The 18996-nt window shown below is 48.0% G+C and overlaps 2 protein-coding genes across 3 annotated transcripts in view; one reads left to right on the forward strand and one right to left on the reverse strand.

The window, feature by feature from the left end:
• Positions 1-18996, forward strand: part of BRAP (BRCA1 associated protein) — a 90679-nt gene that overhangs the window by 13621 nt on the left and 58062 nt on the right. The gene's annotated exons all lie outside the window — the stretch shown is intronic.
• The window catches only part of ACAD10 (acyl-CoA dehydrogenase family member 10), a 51576-nt gene that overhangs the window by 3252 nt on the left and 29328 nt on the right, over positions 1-18996 (reverse strand). The window contains 15 exon segments of the mRNA XM_087857162.1: positions 540-720; positions 1255-1320; positions 2338-2475; positions 5395-5522; positions 5524-5556; positions 6236-6317; positions 6320-6450; positions 7323-7545; positions 7548-7605; positions 8258-8352; positions 8355-8385; positions 11994-12112; positions 12115-12206; positions 12208-12370; positions 17738-17911. Coding sequence (XP_087713288.1) covers positions 540-720; positions 1255-1320; positions 2338-2475; positions 5395-5522; positions 5524-5556; positions 6236-6317; positions 6320-6450; positions 7323-7545; positions 7548-7605; positions 8258-8352; positions 8355-8385; positions 11994-12112; positions 12115-12206; positions 12208-12370; positions 17738-17911 — 1714 coding nt within the window.

An 18996-nucleotide genomic window follows, 5' to 3' on the forward strand; every position in this document is an offset into this window, starting at 1 on the left:
TGTATTTTCTTACTCCCTTGTGTCCCCAAAAGCCATTTCCAAAATAATATCTTAATTAGCATTCTGGGCTGTGGACATTCAAACAAAGAAAATCACATGCCAATGGCTTCATGATTTGGGTTCATTTCATTTTCCCGGGAGCGCTCTGGCCCTGGGTCCTTGGGCTGTTTCCAGTCCTGGCTGCCCCTCTGCTGGCTGGGGAGGGCCCTAAGGAGTAGGAAGTCCGCGGGTCTGGGTGCAAGCACGGGGCTCCTAATATGCATCCAGACTCCCACAGCCTTTACACCCCACAGCCAGAGAACAAGGAGACACGGACTGCCCAGCTTGGCACCAGGCTGGAGACCAGCTTTCCAGGCTCTGTACACAACCCACTCAGCTCTCAGCTCACCCCCTTCCTCCTTGCCTGAAACAGCAAACTCACAGAAATGTCTTCTGTGGGGACTCAAGAAGGTTGAGTTCGCAGTGACCGTCCCAAGATAGAGCTGCCGGGTAGGGTGCAAGAATTACACATTCCACCCCTTTCAGAGCACATCACTGACCATCTGGGGCACTGCAGGCGGGGTGGGGACATTCCAGCTGCCTCTTCCTCCAATTCCATCTCAGCCACTGTTGCCCGGTGCACCTCGTCAAGGCTGCCGGCAAAGCGCTGCGCAGGGGCCCAGGCAAAGAACAGAGCCAAGAGGTAGTTGCTGCTCAGCCCTGCTGCTCCAAAGGCTTGGAAGACACAAGGTGGGAAGGGAGGAAGCCCTGGGTGAGCCCCTATCCCCGAGGGCCCCAGGAACAAGTGCCTGGCTCAGAACGGCTCAGAACAGCTCTCTTCCTGTGGATGTCCCCTGACAGCTGCATGATAACTTAGGTTCTGGAAGACTTCAGGTGGGGTCATCCCTACTGTCCCCTCTGCTAGGTGACATCTGCCACCAGGAGATCTCTAGGTTCAGATTTGGGAAGGAGACATCACTGAATGGTTAGGAGGCCAGGCTCCGGTGTATTAGGGACCTAGATTTCCTAAAACTCCAAGATCAGATATTGCAGGCTGAGTGACCTTAGACAGGTCACTTAACTTTTCTGGGCCCCTGTTTCCTCATATTCAAAATGGAGTAGGAATGGGGCCCCCTTATAGGGTTGATTTGAGGAGGAAACAGAAAATCACATCATGGCAACAATAGGCAGCTGCTGGAGTTTCTAGGAGGTTGGGCGGCTGAAGGCAAGGGAAGTTCAAATGAGACAGCAGTCCACTGTCTGTGCTCGCCGGAATAATGCCATCGGTCTCCTGGGAGGCCGTGGATGGGGCCACCATTTTCATCATGGCAATATCTAAAGCTGCAACCTGCAAGGACGAGGAGGAGATGTGGTTAGAAGGGCACACCTGAGGGCAGACTGCTTGGAAGAACCATCAGTTTCACAAGGAGGAGTGGAAACAGCAGCTCAGAACAGAGACCTGAGGTCCAGCTGGACCACAAGCTCTGTAAGCAGCCCCTGCCTGGTGCGTGGGGTGTGCCTGGCACCTAGTGAGATGGCGTGGAGAACTCGGTGGTAGTGACTACAGGGGTGACCCAGGATGTTGTGAGCAAGTGCCAGGCCAAGGATAGGCTCAGGAACGTGGGGACACGGACATCTTCCCAGATCACGGGGAGCATCACCAGCACACACAGCACAGAACGAGGAGTGGCTTGTACTCCCCTCAAGGTCACAGCCAGCCCTGTCACTGATGTGACAAGGGACCAAGGCCAGCCAGGACTCTGGGGAATCGAGCTGCAAGGATCTGCCCTGGGTCAGGCATTCAAGGGAGGCCCCTGTGATCCTCCCCCATATCTGGCACTAGAATGCCAAGGAGCTGGGACCTTGAGCCTGGGTTGCCCTCCCATTACTGAGACTTCTCAGCTGAGGGGTGGAGGCTGCCCTGTGAAGAGCTGGAGAAGGCAGGGCTCGCTGTGAGCATCATGCCAGCCCACGAGAGTCCTCAGAAAGAGCTGCTTCCAGCTCTTCCTGAAAATAAATCTCTTTTGTTTAGTTCCCTTGCTTCCTCAGTTTGCCTGATAGCCGCACCCGGTTGGTCATAGCTAAGGCCGGGCAACTGCGTGGCCCCTCGCCCCGCTGTCTTGGACAGAAGTTCACCAAGCCAACAGACAGAAAGTTCGGAACTTTTTCATTGTCCCTTTCCCAGTTTTGAAAAGCCGCCCAGATATTTCCAAACAGAAGTAAAGCAAAGTTATTAATGTCAAGGAGCCAAGCTCTTTCTCCATGCTTTGCTGCATGGGGAAGTGTCAGTGTCTGTAGATGTCCAGACTGGATTCCCTCACCTCGGCTTCACAACCTGTCCTCCGTGGGGCCCCCAGCCTCCCATCTCATTTCCTGCCACGTCCCCGAGGTGGGCAGCTTTCTGCACCAGCAGCCGGGACTGCTCCATCTCCACGGCCACTGGGTGATGGATGTCTGCTAGGGGCTTCCCGAAGGCCCCATGGGACTTCACCCTTGAGCACAGGAAACACAGCCAGAGGGGTGACGCTGGTGCCCTGCAGGGGAGGTGGGTGGAAGCACACATGGGAGAAGACAGGACAGGAAAGGGAGCCAAGCAGGAGCCTACAAAGTGTCTGCAGGAGCCTACAAGGTGTCTGCGGCTTGTAGGCGATTTCCAGGGAGAAGATCCCGACGCAGACAACATTGACATGCACTGCAGAGCTAATCACCATGGTGGCTACACGGATTACTTCCAGGATTCCTTTTTCTCCCACGGTTCAGGGCCCTCTGGCAGGCCTGGCTGCCAGGCAGAAATCCGAGCTGGCCACTGGCCCAGAGCTTCTGGAAATGAGGTAGTGCCTGTGGGCTCCTCACCGGCTGGCCCGGCCTCGCATCCTCAGGGAGCAAGGTTGGAGCAAGGTGCCGGAGCCCCCTTGTGGTCACCGGTTATTGCAGCGGCGATTCTAGAGTCTTTGAAACTCACAAGCAATCAGAAAAGGTTATAAGGGATTCTTTTATTTTTTCCTTTTTTCTAAGCTAAAAACAATTATACAAATAATGTATCTTATGGCAGAAAAGTTATACATTTTCAGATTTAAAAAAGGGAGAACCTAGAGGTGCCTGCCTGGCTCAGTTGGAAGGGCCTGTGACTCTTGATCTTGGGGAGGTGAGTTCGAGCCCCACAGTGGGGTTAGAGATCACTTAAATGAATACATGAGAACTTCTTTTTTTTCAAAGGAGGACAGGGACTCCTGGGTGGCTCAGTCAGTTGAGCGTCCAACTGTTGGTTTCAGCTCAGGTCATGATCTCAGGGTCGTGACATGGGAGTCAGCTGGAGATTCTGTCTCTCCCTCTGCCTCTGCTCCTACTGTCCCCGCTCAAATAAATAAATAAATAAAATCTGAAAAAGAAAGAGTATACAGTGAACATCCACGTTAAGAAATAGATTTCTCCGGCATCATTTTGGAACTTCACTGTAGCTCATACCTGGATTTATCTGACCAGACTCCTTCTAGGTTGTCCTTACAAGTTGTTCCCAACATTTTGCTGTTACAATCAGTGTTGCAGTGAACCGCCTAGTGTCAAACCTTTTATCGACTCGTTCACTCCCGTGCGACCAAGTCCCATGGGTGGAACTGCCACGTCGGTGCTGTGTACCTTGTGAAGACTTCTGACCTGGGTGGTCGGACAGCTCCCCAGGAAGGCTGGTCCGAGTTTCGGCACAGGATGTGGCTGAAGTACCATACGTGAGCCCTTAGGGAAGAGCACTTTCTTTTCTTTGTTTTCTAATTTTATTAAGTTTTTAATTTTAATTCCAGTGTAGTTAACATACAGTGTTATATTAGTTTCAGGTGTACAATACAGTGATTCAGCACTTCCATACATTACTCAGTGCTCATCCTGGTAAGTGGGCTGAACTCACGACCTCGAGATTGAGAGTCTCATGCTCTAATGGCTGAGTCAACCAGACGCCCCTTGAAAGTGTACTCTTTAATCCCCATCACCTATTTCACCCATCTGCCCACCCCCTCCCTCTGGTAACCATCTGTTTGTTCTCTAGAGTTAAGAGTCTGTTTCTTGGTTTGTATGTCTCTCTTTTTTTTCCCCCTTTGTTAATTTGTTTTGTTTCTTAAATTCCACATATGAGTGAAATCAGATGGTGTATGTCTTTCTCTGACTTATTTCACTCCAGCTCCATCCATGTCATTGCAAATGGCAAGATTTCATTCTTTTCTTATGGCTGGATAATATTCCATTGTACATATATATCACATCTTCTTTATCCATTCGTCTATGCTTGGACACTCGGGCTGCTTCCATAATTTGGCTATTGTGAATAATGCTGCAATAGACATAGGGGTGCATGTACCCTTTAGAATTAGTGTTTTTGTATTCTTTGAGTAAATACCCAGTAATGTGATTCCTGGATTACAGGGTAGTTCTATTTTTAAGTTTTCGAGGAACCTCCATACTGTTTTCCACAGTGGCTGCACCAGTTTGCATTCCCACCGTGTGTGAGGGTTCCCCTTACTCCGCATCCTCACCAACACCTATTGCTTCTCGTGTTGTTAATTTTAGGCCTTCTGACAGGTGTGAGGTGGTCTCTCACTGTGCGTTTGATTTGCATTTCCCTGATGCCGAGTGATGTTGAGCATCTTTTCATGTGTCTGTTGCCATCTGGATGTCTTCTCTGGGGAAATGTCAGTTCATGTTTTCTGCCCATTTTTAATTGCATTATTTGTGGGGGTTCTTGGTGTCGAATTGTGAGGAGCACTTTCTTTTTAAAGAAAAATGAACTAGTCAATCTCAGCTCAAACAGGTGTGAATCATAGAAGGTTCTCTCAGTAATCCAAACACATTGCACCGCCTTTGTTCTTGGTACAGAGATACTTGTGAGATGTTTCTTTTGTCTCAAGGGTTTGTTTCATTTTTGTGAAATTGATGCCACTGATTTGAATTACCATTCCCAGCAATAGCTCTCTTTTGCATGGGCTTCCAACCTTTCAGGGGATCAAAGAATAAAGTTTTCTATGGACATGCTGGGGGAGGAGGGTGGTATAGGGCTAGACTCTAGAACCCCAGGAACAAAAGCCACCAACCTCTCTGGTATTTGATTTTTAAAGATGAGCTGGTAGCAGAAGTGGTCCTCAGCAGCCCACGACCTTTTGGACCTTGGAACTTTCCCCCCTCCTGCCATAGAGGCTGGCCTTTTCCTTCTGCTCACCTCAACAGACGGAGACTCATTCTGCTCTGAATTTCAAACTTCACCAAAGTAACAGATGCCAAGCAAAGACAGGGACATGGCTTCTTGGCAAGAACATCATCTTGCTTCATCTGCTGAGTGCTCTCAGGAAGTGGTTAGGATTTGATGTCCAAAGGCAAAAACAGATGGGTGGCTGCGGGTCAGAGCAGACACAAGGAGAAGCACTCAGCAAGCTTTCCTGAGCACCAGGACCCTCTGTGAGGACCCAGTCAGCTGCATGCATTGATGAATCCTGCTGGGATCCAGTCTGCCCTGGGTGACCTCGAAGCCTCGGCCAGGGGCCCAGACCATGTTCTCCTTACATGCCCACCTGTTCAAACAGGACTTCACCAGGACTACTGAAACACCCAAAAGGTTCCCACTGAGGAGTCTGTTTCCCTGTTTCCCGTGGATGTTTTTATTCCTTGCAACAGTTCAGGTCAATTGCTGGCCATATTCCTGCCCTTTCTCAGCCTTCTAACTGGGACATGGTTGATGGGGAAGGGAGGGCAGGAAGGAGCCTATTAAAGATGGAAAATAAATCACTGGTTTACAATGTTAAATGATTATTTTGCCATTCCTTTTCTAAAACGTGATGACTCTACCTTGAACGGAAACTCCTTGGTGATGTGACTCTAACGGTGTAGTGATCCTTTGGAAACACTGAAAATAAAAATGTGAATGCTGTTAGCACAGAGAAAGAGCCCTTGTGGAAGGGGCTCTAAGCCTGGGGGTCAGCTCTCTACTGGGATCTAGAAGAGAAAGTTTGCAGTGCATGTCCTGCCTCCTGTTTCTATCTTGTGTGGCCTCCTTATCTCACAGATTCTTGGCTTATCTTCTAAGTTCAGAAGAGGGAAAAAAAAAGTATAAAAATACCTGTTTGAAAATTGCCTTGTGGTTGATACTCATGTATGGAAATCAAATGCAGGAGCGTGTGGCCCTCCAAATGTCATCATATTCTTGGAGGTTTTGCACCCTGGGCTACAGCAAGGGCTGCCCAGAGCCCCACACAGAGGTGAGCTGCTCCTGGGATGCTAACCGGGAGCCTCCTCCAGCCCATATGCTGTCACAGCCTGAATGACTTTCATCCCCGGAGTATCCCTGGGAACCAAGAGCATGACTGCTGCCAGTGGCTTGGGGCCTGTGGGTCTGGTTTTCCCATCAACACACCAAGCTGGCAGCAAGGATCCAGGATGGAGAGGAAAGGAGAGAGGCAGACCCTCTCATCTGCCGCAGGGGCCATCAGCTCTCTTCACAGACGCAGTCAGGCCCAGGAAAGCCGCAGCCGGCAAGCAGATAGCACTCACTAAGACCTCACACAGTCAGATGCAGGCTCTTGACTAGAAATGAGAGCTGTTGGTTTTTGTCCCAGTGAGGAATAAAGCCAGTGTTGTAAGAGCAATTTTTTTTTTGAAAGCACCATGTAGAGTTGAAAATATAATTTAGAGACAAGAGACTGAAAACTGCTTCGTTATCACTCGCAGCCCATTCTGCTGTTCCCACAGGCGCTGTCAATGTAAGGGGCACAGGCTTCAGAATCAGGCCAACCCTGCACTCTCGGTTCCCTACGCGTGAGCAGGGGGCTAGTACCTTAGGCAAGTGACTCAAGTCACTTCTCGGTCCTAGTTTCCGCCTCTGTAAGATGGGGGTGATAATTCAAACCTCCTGCGGAGGTGAGGTCCACACAGCATTCAGGGAGGGCCCTGCAGAGTGAGTGCATGATGAAGGGGGGGATTATCACTAGCCCCTGTGATGTTGCACGTGTGATCTCACAGGAGGGGGAAGCCATGGACAAGTGACCCTCTGCCGTTCCAGCGGAGATGCCCGGGGCCCACCGAAGACAGTGGGGGAGTGAAGGAGAGATGCCCAGCGCGTCACATGTGTGATGCATCTGGTGACCCTTGGAGGACCTCTTGTTCTCCTGGGCTCTGCTGTCTCTGTTGGGAGCATGGAGACAGAATCCTCTCTGCATCCCGTTTCCCAGGCAACGGCAGGGCAGAGAGAGACATGCTTATCAACACAGGCCCACCACAGTGTTACGGGAAAATGAATGTCTGGCCCAATGCCTGCGATCCACCCCTGGCGACTGTGAAGCTGTCCTCCTCTCAGATGGAAGCCTCACGTTGGTGGCAATGATGCGGCAACCTGAATGAGATCACATCTGCCTGGAGCTGGCCAGGACCCCTCACTCCCGGCTCCCTGCGGGCCCCCGCGGGGGTCTGGCCTGATGAGGAGGAGCTCTGGTGGGTGGTGCCCCCAGCGAGGTACCTGGGGCTGGGTCCTAGCAGAATGGGAGGTGGCCTCTCCCTCTGGCAACAGAATCAGCGAGTGGGCCTTTGGCTCCTAGGGCCGTATTGCACCAGAAGCTCCGTGTTCCCTGAATCTGGAGCAGAACAATTAAAGATCTGAAAAGGAGAGAAGGCATGACAGTGACTCTCCATCCATATTCAAAATTTCAAATACCCTGGAAGCATGAGCCAGAGCTCCTTCCAAGTCACATTGCCCTCTGACACCTTCATGAAGGTTCTTCCCGAAGCCCAGCCATGAACATCCTTTGCTGAAAGAAAACCGAGTGGAACTGGGGGGCTGAAGACTCACAAAAGCCAGCCGGGCCCACACCTCGCACGGCTCCCATCTTTTCTGGGAGACTCCATCCTGAGCTGCTTTTTTGCTCTGGCTGCAGCCGGCTGCCTGAAGCTGTCCTCCCTTATGAACAGTTTGAGTTCTTTTTTTTTTTTTTTTTAATTTATTTATTCGACAGAGATAGAGACAGCCAGTGAGAGAGAGAACACAAGCAGGGGGAGTGGGAGAGGAAGAAGCAGGCTCATAGCAGAAGAGCCTGATGTGGGGCTCAATCCCAGAACGCCGGGATCACGCCCTGAGCCGAAGGCAGACGCTTAACCGCTGTGCCACCCAGGCGCCCCAACAGTTTGAGTTCTAATCAGTGTTCCCACAGCCAGTGAAGCCAGAGGGAAACCCGAGGGTGCAGGAGGGGGACTGGTGTTCTTGAGGACTAGAATATCCTTGCACGCTCAGGAAAATTGTAAAGAAGGAAACTCGGGAGCATACAGACATGCCCAGGAGTTCACACAAATGTGCACACTCAATGTTGGTCAGTCCTGCTCCGTATTTTTTTCTCAGGATCCATCTTCAAGCTTCCAAAGTCCTTCAGCCTTGGCTTTCTCCTATCCCACGAAAAATAAGTCAGGGAACTACAGTGGACGATTTTTTATTTTGGCCTATGGAAAATTGTGAAAGGGATTGGAAGGAGGAAAGTAGACAGCCAGAGAGGAAGTGTGTGCCAAAAATAATAGTATGAGTCAGCATCATCGGGCTGGAGAGAAAGCCTGCAGATTTGTGGGTGGAGTGATCACGAGGAGGCCTTGGGTGCAAGGTCCTAAGCTACGATGGTGGCTGTCAGTTCACTCTCTGCAGCATCCAAATCTCAGACACCCCATGTACCCCACCTTCCATCATTGTTAGCATTACTAGGGTTATAGTGAATCTTCTAGAACATGCTCCGTGAACACAGGAGACTGAAGGATCCATTAGTGTGCCTGATCAGAACTGGGCCCAGTACATGTGGCTGCAGCCTCAGCTGCTTTGATATGGTGCATTAGCAGACCCCCGAACCAGCTTCCTTTATGAGGGGCAACTATGTTCCTTGGACAAGGAACCCCAGATTTCTAAACTAGGTAGTCTAGCCTGAGGGTCAGATTACCCAGTTTAGCGCCATTCCTGCCATACCTGGCTGGGCAAGATACTTGATCAGTTTCTTCATCTGTGAAATGGGACATGACTACCCACCTATCAGTCAGGACTACTGAGGTGTAGCAGTAGACCCCAAATGTCGCTAACTAAAGGGAGAAAAGGAACTGAATGGAAACGTTCTCGGGAGCTCAGGTTAGAGAATGAGGGTCCAAAACAGACAGGAACCTAGGCACCCTGGAGGATCACAGGGGACAGGACACTCAGCAGTCCTGCTGGGGAATGAGTGAGTGCCAATGTTTCTTCTTGAAAATACTATTCACTCTCCCAATTCCAGAGAGTTTGGCTGGCTTTGCTTGGCTCATATGCTTGCTCTTTGGCCAGGGAAGGCTGGGCTGGCACCCTGACAATTCTGCCACTGTATCCAAAGAGGTGAAAGGAGTGGCCCCAAATGAAACTGGGGTGCTGCCACCAAGAAAGGGAAGGGAACCCTAAGCAGCCCAAATCCAAGCAGGGTCCACAATGCCCACCTGACAGGGCTACTGTGAGGGTTAAATGAGATGACACAGAGAATATAAAGTGTCTGACACGGAAGCTGACAGGCTACACGAAATGTCAGTGATTATGAATATAATCACCATCACTTCTTCTCATGGGGAGGGCACCAGCAGGCCTGACTTTTACATTTATATCGGGCCTGGTCTAATGATGTACTTCCAGAATCAGTACATGCACTGGTCTGTTTGTATTAAGCTCATTAGCTCAGAGAGCAATGACCAAGGAGCAAAAGGGCAGATTAATTGGAACACATAAAGTAGGCCGGGGCGGGGGGTGGCATGGGGAGTAAGAAGCAAGGGAGTTCTGAAGAGGCAGAATAAGGAAACGGATCTAATCATGTCCTTGTGTATGTGTGGGGGGACCCACAGATTTTGAGCCCAGGAGGTCTGGACAGGAATCCAGATGCTGTTATTCCTAACTCTGTCCCTGGACAAATCTGTTTCCTCACCTTTAAATCAAGATTAACAATGTGTACGTACCTCACAGGATTTATGAAATGCACTGTAAATGGCCAAATATGTCTTCCCATGTATGGGAGTAATGAGACTTGGGATAAAAGCCATGAACTACAGTATCACCGCTTTACCCACAAATCTTACTTACCATTAAGTTCCCATTCAGATATAACTGAAGTAGAATGACCCTAATCTAGGTTTTGCCTCGGCACTCCTTTTAGAGTCTGGAGGTGTTGGCATGAGTGTTTCCTTTTCCAGTGCTTCTGTGCCCTTGATGGGCTTACATCGTATGCGCGAGGATGAAGTGTGCTGGCAGGAGGCAGCAGTGGGAAGGGCAATTCACACATTAATGGTGGGAGCATAAATCAGTAAGCACCTTCTTGACCAAAACTCGGCTATATTTGGGCGCCTGGCTCCGTTGGTGGAGCGTGTGACTCTTGATCTCGGAGTTGTGAGTTTGAGCCCCATGTTGGGTGTAGAGATTACTTAAAAATTTTTAAGTCTTTAAAAAAAACTTGGCAGTATTTATTAAAACACTAAATAGTCTCATTCTCGGACCAGTATTTTTACTTCAAAGAATTTATCCTGTTGTAGAAACAGAAAATGTACATGGAAGTATGTAAGAGCATTCCATGCACCTTGCTGCTGCTGCTTCTCCTTCTGCCTCTTCCCCTTCCTCCCCCCTCCTCCTCCTCTCCATGCCCAGTGTGGAGCCTAACTCAGGGCTTGAACTCACGACCCTGAGATCAAGACCTGAGCTGAGACCATGAGTCAGACACTTAACCAACTGAGCCACCCAGGCCCCCCAGATCACCTTGCTCTGGAGGACTCCCTCACTATATAAATTTCGATGGGATCAGGGCAGTCTCCTACTGCAGAAGGTGAAGGGGCCAGACATGCCCTTCTTCTCCCTGCTTCAGGGCAATGAAGTGTGACCTTGGGACCTACTCCCCGGCTCCCCTGCCCTCTGAAAATTCCCATCTCAAACTCAGAGTCAGAGTCCTGGGGAAGCTTCCCCAAGAAACCTCCCAGCCAGCTGCACTTGTAACAACCTTGGCCACACTCCCTGTGGCCTGCCTTCCCTTGATTTCTAAAGCTGGTTCTTCAGCCTCCCTGTCCATGTCAGCAGCTAGCTGATGTCCTTTGCTGCTTAAGTGATCCAGAATGACCTGGCCTGCCAAATGAGACATGCACCATGTCCCTAGCCAGGGGAGGGTAGACAAATTACGTACACCCATACAGTGAAAACCCTGGATGGTCCGTCTCCAGGCGCTGACATGTCATTAAATTAAATAAGCAAGTGGGAGACTCGAACGTATATAACAATCCATTACAACATGGAATATGTTAGTATGTCATAGAGAAAAGCAGCCAGGAGCCTAATACACCAAGCTGTTGACAGTGATTATCTCAGAGAGCAGAGAATTTTAGAGAAGTCTTTCTATGTCATGAACTCTTTTTTTACTCTTGTCATGTTTGAGCTTCCGTTATTTTGCATTCGGTTTGTGACCAGAAAAAAGTGATGCCGTTTTCTTAAAAGTAGATGATGGCTGCATCATAAGCAAAACGTGCACTCCTGAAGACCTCAAATAACTTAAAAACTCACACAAGCGAAGACTCCTGACAAAGAACAGCAGGAATTTCCATTATCAGCTAAAGTGGTGTCCCTGTCTGTCAACAGCAGAAACAGTTTGCCGTGGACTCCAGCCCTCTGGCTTTGACCTTATGGGTTCTTTAAAGAGACGCCTGATGAACTGATGCATTTTATTTCACACTGCTTCAAATTTACAGAATACAAATGTGCATAAAGTAATAAGCCCATGAACCACAGACGTGGCGGTTCCTCTGCCGGGACTGACTTACCCGGTGAGGACATGGTCTCGCAGAAAGAGCCACGAAGTGAAAACTGACTCATCTAGAGCTGCCTCTTCCCTGATGATGGAAAGTGAAGATAATTCACCTCAGCCCTCCTGTCTCTCCCCTGCCTACGAGGAGAACAGATGTGTCCAGTCCGTGAGCCGAGGTTCTGCCACGTGGATGACTTCTCACCAACTCCTGATACGCGGCTTTGCACTGAGATGTTCAATCAGCAGGGAAGGGGTGCAAGCCTCCGCTGAGGCTTGGCGAGTCCACAGCTCTGGCTTAGCGGGGTGCTGTGGTCATTGATACAGCATCCCGAGTGCGGGGGAAGGCCCTCTGGACAGATAACCAGAGCTCCCTTTGAGGCAGGAGCTCTAGAAGAGTCTGTAAAGAGGATATAACTGCTCGTGCTGGGGTGCTCAGCAGGGACTGTGGCCAGCCTGAGTGTGGTGGGACCTCACTAGCGGTTTCGTGGCTGACATCTCTTTGAAAACCCGGAAGCCTTCTTTGACTGCAAAATCCCATGCCAGGTTAGATACGTACTCAGTCAGCTTTTCACTTTGTCCGGTGGCTGCCGAGCTTGCTTGCCCTAAGCAGAAGTGAAGAACGACAGTGATTCTCCCGAACAAGCCTTCATGATAATGCTATTAGCAGCTACCGCCATTTGCTGTACCAGACACGGTGCTGAGTGCTCTGCGTGTAGGACTATAGCTCATTGAATTCCCGAAGCACGAGGACAGTTTTATTCCCCGCTTCTCGAACAAGGATCTGGGTCTTCGAGAGGAGGCGTGCCCACGCTTACATCAGTGGGCTGGGAGCCAGGAGTCAGGCTCCGCTGGACTGCCCCCTGCTCGTCACCTCCAAAGAAACTATATGCAATCAGGAAGACCCCAGGTCGCTTCTGCTGTTGCCGGTGGGCCACAGAGAGCCCTGCACTACCCTGAACTGTTCCCGCTGCAAAACTGGTAACATGGTCCCTGGAAACCGGATTAGTGGCTGGGCTCTGGACACTGCTCCGCACAGATCAGTGTCAGCGCCATATTACTCACTCCAATTTACACGCTCACTGCTCTCTTCTTTTTTAAATACGTGCATCGAGACATTTTTTTGAGAAGGATTTTTTAACGTAAACTTTTTAAAGATGTATTTATTTCAGAGAGAGAGCACGCGTGTGCATGTATTCTAGCGCATGCATGCACGGTGCGGGGAACAGAGGGAGAGGGGAAGCAGACCCCCACTGAGCAGGGAGTCCACTGGGGCTCCAGCCCACAACCCCAAGATCACCACCTGAGACGAAACCCAGAGTCGGACACTCAACTGACTGAGCCACCCAGGCGCCCCTTAATGTAAATTTTTTAAAAATTGAGGTATAGTGTATATACACCCTCTGTATGAAAGTGTACAACTCTGTGAGTTTTGTCAGGTAACCAGCACTGTCACCAAGATAGAGAATATGCCCTTCATGCCCAAATTTCCATTGTGTCCCTTTGTACTCAATCCTTTGCCCCAGCCCCTGGCAACACTAATCTAATTCTTTTCTTTTCTTTTTTTTAAATCTTTTTTTGGATTTCTATTTCTATAGCTGGTCTTTCCTGGAATGTCACATAATATATACATCATAGGGTGTGCAGTCTTTCAGCATGGCTTTTGGCATTTGGTGGACCGCATCTGAGATCCAACCATGGAGTGTGTGTATGGTCTCCTTATCGTGAGCTTCTTTACAGCCAGCTGCTCTAGGTTATTTTTAGCCTTTCCATATTCTAAAGAGACTGTGTTTTCCTCGTTCTCTCTGTATCAATAAATGGATCTTTGCAGAGGCCTGCTTTTCTCCTGGCCCCTGCCGTGGTCAGTTTCCCACAAGAACCATTTTCATGCAGCTTTGGTGTTAAAGACACTATGCTATTCCTTACAAATGAGGAACCAGATCCATCTGCTACACAGCAGGGAATGCAGGCCACTCAACAAGTCTTTACTCAGCACCTGCTCGGTGCTGGGTATGGAGCCAGCCCCCCCCCCGGGGGGACGGTCGGGAACCAGACAGCCCCCTTCCCAGAGTCACATGCGTATTGAAGGCAGAAGAGCACAAGAGAAGCAGGAAGCCACTCGTGTGGCACATGGGGTCTTGGAAACTGTCACGTGGTGTCCCGATAGCCAATCGGGAACAATCCAATGGGGTTTACGCGTGTAGAGCAGAATGGCTAATTCAAAATCCACTCAGCCTACCCCCAGCACATGAGCAGAATCCAGTGAGAACACAGTGGTCTCCTAGAAAATGTCTACAGGCAGTCAGGCCTGCTTGGCACCTGACGGACCCAGCAGCCCTCTGCTTAATTAAATATTTCTGGTTAGCTTTCATTGCAAAGCCCTAACACAAATTGGGAAAGGGTGGTTAGAGCTAATCCTGTCTGGAGGAAGAGAAAATATGGTTTCCAAGAATTCCTGCTTATTGAGACCTCTATCACCAGATCAGGGAGGGTTAAACTGGAAATCCTCTGGATGCTGATTTTTCTCTGGACACTGTTCTGCTCACAACTTTGTATTTTGCTAGTACTACTCTGCACAGTACCTGGCTTACTAGAGGTTTGGGTACTTGTGAATGAATGATCAATTCCCGACTGCAACGGCCTTTCTCGTTAGAATACGGGAACCTGGCTGAGGTCCACATGCTGCCAAGCTTGGGATGTCGACGACCTCAAAGCTAAGACATTCCTGCAGTACTACCAAACCCACTGCTGGGTTTCTTTCTACTCACGTTTCATTTTCATTTTTCATTCTGGAGAATTTCAAAGATGCACAAATATGGAGCAAAGAGTATAATGAATCTGCAGGTGTCTCTCAGTCAGCTTCAGCAATCATCAGAGCACAGCCAGTCTTGTTTCATTCTTTGTCACCCCCACCCTCACTGCCCTGGGTTTTTCTGAAGTTAATCCCAAACGTCGCATCATTCCATCTATGAATACCTCATTTATGTCTAATAACAAAGACTTAAAGACACACAATACCATCATCACGCTTAAAAATGCCTCCTTAATGTCATCAGCTGTCCAGACTGTCCAGTGAGAATTCAAATTTCACTAACTCATAAAATTTTTTTTTTATAATTTGTTTTTTCAAATAGGGCTCTAACGATCCAAACGCTATAATGGCTGATGTGTCTTTTAAATCCCCTCCCCCTTTTTTAAAGATTTAATTTATTTATTTATTTTACAGAGAGAGAGAAAGAGCCAGAAAAGAAGGAGGAGGAGCTGGGGGGAGGGGAGGAAGAGGGAGAGAGAGAATCTGAAGCAGACTCCCCACTGAGCGTGGAGCCCTATGTGGTACTTGGTACTCGATCTCATGACCCTGAGATCATGACCTAAGCTGAAACCAAGAGTCAGATGCTGGACGCTCAACCAACTGAGCCACCCAGATGCCGTTTGTCCCTTTTGATCTGTAGGTTTCATTTTCATCTTTTCTCTGCCCCCCTGATATTCATTTGTTGAAGAATCTGTGAAGTGTCCCTAAAATCTGGACTTGGTAAGCGGCTGTGCCCCAGGGGTCCTGTTTCACGTGCCCCTCTGAACCCTCTGCTTCCTGTGAGTTGGTAGGCAGCACTAGAGACTCGGTCAGATCCAGGTCTGACTCTTGGGAGAAGCACCAGGAGGTACGTGATGTCTGGCTGTCTCGCTCTTGCTGATGGTAGCACTGTTGCTGCTTGTTTTCCAGATCCATTCATGTATTAAGGGTGGAAAATTGGTGATCTGTTAATTCTGTCATTTTGTCTGGGATGCTTCCCTAGAGAGAAGCTTTCACTCATCAGTTACTCGGTTAGCTTGACACAGAACTTGTATCATGAAAGGCAGGATAAATCCTTGATTTTTTTCCCCTTTATTTATCAATTTTTAGAATAATGGGTTGCTTCCCTGGTGTCCTCCAAAGCCACCAATGAGATTTTGACTCTGTTTTAGTGTTGCTCTTTACTCACGGACGTAAACACACTTGATGGGTTCCCACCCATTTCAGTTTCATCCTTACTGGTGCTCAATAGATCCTGTCATTAGCAAGTGGGGGCCTCTTCAAGCTGGCTCCTAAGTGCGGTAGATATGACCCCAGTCATCTTCAACACCTCCCCTGCTTACTGGTACCATAAGGTGCACCAGGCTCACCTGCAGATGTCCTGCCCTCGACCTGAACACAGCCACTTCTCTAAGAAGTCCCAGCTCCTTTTGGTGGGAATGGAATTTAGAGATGGTGACATGGGAAAAACTGGGAGTACATAATGCTACTGGGATACCCACCATTTCTAGGACTTTCTGGCAGGTTCTATGTGCTTTCGTTCTGCCTGTCTTCCTTTCCACATAGGAAGCAAACTGTAATCTGCCTTCTATCTCCTTAACTAATTTAGGATACAGATTACTTCATTTGCTATCCCATAAGATTTAGAATTAAAACTAATAAGATTGTGCCATACCCTCATATACATATATGTAAATACTCTATAGGTGATATGTTCATTTATATATACATATCTGACTCAACTGTCAACACTTCACTTTTCTTCCCAGAAGTTCAGATGCACAAGATACAACGTAGAACTAACTTCCAGCTGGTTCGATAAAGCATTTTCTCATGTATGTAAATGCACCATCTAAGAAAACACAGAATCTTTTTTCTCCTCCAGCAATCCTCCTATGGGGCAATTTGGCAACATCTATAAAATTTTAAAATGCACCTATTTTTAACTTAGCAATTCTAACTCTGGGAATTTATCCTTCAGGTATATTCACACATGTGTGAAAAAGGACATTCACCAACCAGCATTTGTGATTGCAAAAATGTGCAAACAATCCAAAAATATGTCAATAGGAGAATGGGTTAAATAAATTATACTACATCCATACAATGGAACGTACCATAGAAATCAAAAAGAATGATGTGTATCTGCACATACTCATCTGGAAAGGTCTCTATGAAATATTGTTAAGTGCAGAAAAAAACAGCAAGGAAGATATCTTATGTTGCTGTAAAGTACACCTCTGATAATCATATATGTGTGTATCCTAAGCATACACACATAACCCCTACATATATACATACACAAAGATTTCATAGGAATTCTTAGGCATAAAAAAATTTAAAATCAAGGTACTAAAAATGCATGTAGGCTGATCACATTTTTATAAAATTTAAAGAGACAGAGAGGCATCTGGGTGGCTTAGTTGCTTAAGTGTCTGCCTTTGGCTTGGGTCATGATCCCAGGGTCTTGAGATCAAGCCCCAGCATCAGGCTCCTTGCTCTGCGGGGAGCCTGCTTCTCCTTCTCCTTCTGCTGCTCCCCTGCTTGTGCTCTCTCACTCTCTCTTTGTCAAATAAATAAATAAATAAAATCTTTAAAAAAACTTAGAAGATGGATACATAGAAAAAATTGGGGGCCCATGAAAATTTAAGGGTAGTATTTATCTTTGAGAAATAATACGGAGAAGAAAGGAAAATAATTTTGTATTCTTCTTTATGTGATTTAATTCTTATCATGTAGGTTTTTACTTTAATTTTTTTTGTATGTTATGTTAATAATTTTTAAAAGTTTGGGGCACGTGGGTGGCTCAGTCGGTTGAGCATCTGACTTGTGATTTAGGCTCAGGTCATAATCTCATGGGTCATGAGATCGAGCCCCAAAGTCGGGCTCTGTTCTCAGTGAGGAGTCTGCTTGAGATTTTCTTTCTCCCTCTGCCCTTCCCTCCACTTGCACATGCTCTCTCTCTCTGTCTCTCTAATAAACAAATAACTCTTAAAAAATAATTTTTAAAAGTTTAAATATTTTAAAGAATATATGTATGTGCTATTAATGACAGATGGTTAAGTTAACTGAATCTTGTAGAATTCTGGCAAATTGGTCCCTCCGAAGCCTCTGGGGCCACGGGTGGGTTTCTAGGGGGAGAAGCTGCGTGGCTGTGACTCAGACCCTCAGGCAGCATTACCTGTGAGGGAGCGACTGTAGACTCCTTGCAGGATTGCAGCCATGCGGAAAAAGGAGAAAGCCATGTAGAAGTTCCAGTTCTCAGGGGGAGGGATCGCCGAGTGATGACAGTACATTCTGAAATACTCCTCTGCGGTAGGGATTCCCAGCTGAGTGCAATCACAGTCGCGCAAACCTGAGGTGACAGAGCCATCTCTGGGCAGTTAGGGCCCCACGCTCCCCTGTGACCAGTGGGGTCTAAATTATGAAAATCACTTCCCCCCCTTGGCAGTGAGCTTCACAGCCAGTTCACAGGTCAGCTCCTTATTTCAGCAGCTCTTCTGTCCTCACAAGTCTGGGATCCCGGCATGAAGCTATTCACAAACCGGCCCTCAAAACTGGCAGTAAAGGCAGGGCACCCAGGTGGCTTAGTCGGTTAAACGTCTGTCTGCCTTTGGCTCAGGTCATGATGTCAGGGTGCTGGGATCAAGCTGTGTCTGGCTCCTGCTCGGCGGGGAGCCTGCTTCTCCCTCTGCCTCTGCCCCTCCCCCTTCGCTCATGCTCTCTTGCTCACTCTCTCTCGAATGAATAAAGAAAATCTTAAAAAAAAATAAATTGGTAGTAAAGGAAGGAGTAAGAGGCCCCCACTTCCATCTGGACCACAGTTCAGGGTGGATGCATATTATTTTCTATCAGCCATTTGATAAAAACCGTACTGAAAGAAAAATCCTGATCCTGGGGCACCGGGGTGGCTCAGCTGGTTAAGCATCCAACTCTTGATCTCAGCTCAGGCCTTGATCTCAGTGTCGTGAGTTCAAGACCCACACGGCTCCATGCTGGGCGTGGAGCCTACTTAAAAAAAAAAAGATCCTGCCAAATTATGAAAAAAATAAGTACAACAAATAAAATTTTTTACTGATTTGCTTCATTTGTGACCTTTTCATGGCTTAGAAGCATGTAACACATTTTGTTCCTAGGACTTTGTCCAGGAGTATACTTTATAATATAAGCAAAGTTATTCCTACAAAGATGTTCACTACTTTTTTGTGAGGGCTGGGGGGAGGTAATATAAAAGAAATCAGAAACAAATATCCAAATAGGAATTAAACTGCTTGACTAAGTTAATTCTATTCAGTAAAATCCTATTCCATGGTTAAAAAATGATGCTGTAGGGGCGCCCGGGTGGCACAGCGGTTAAGCGTCTGCCTTCGGCTCAGGGCGTGATCCCGGTGTTATGGGATCGAGCCCCACATCAGGCTCTTCCGCTATGAGCCTGCTTCT

This window comes from Ursus americanus, chromosome 30 (assembly GCF_024610735.1).
Source record: "Ursus americanus isolate L20-20 chromosome 30, mUrsAme1.1.p, whole genome shotgun sequence".
NCBI lineage: Eukaryota > Metazoa > Chordata > Mammalia > Carnivora > Ursidae > Ursus > Ursus americanus.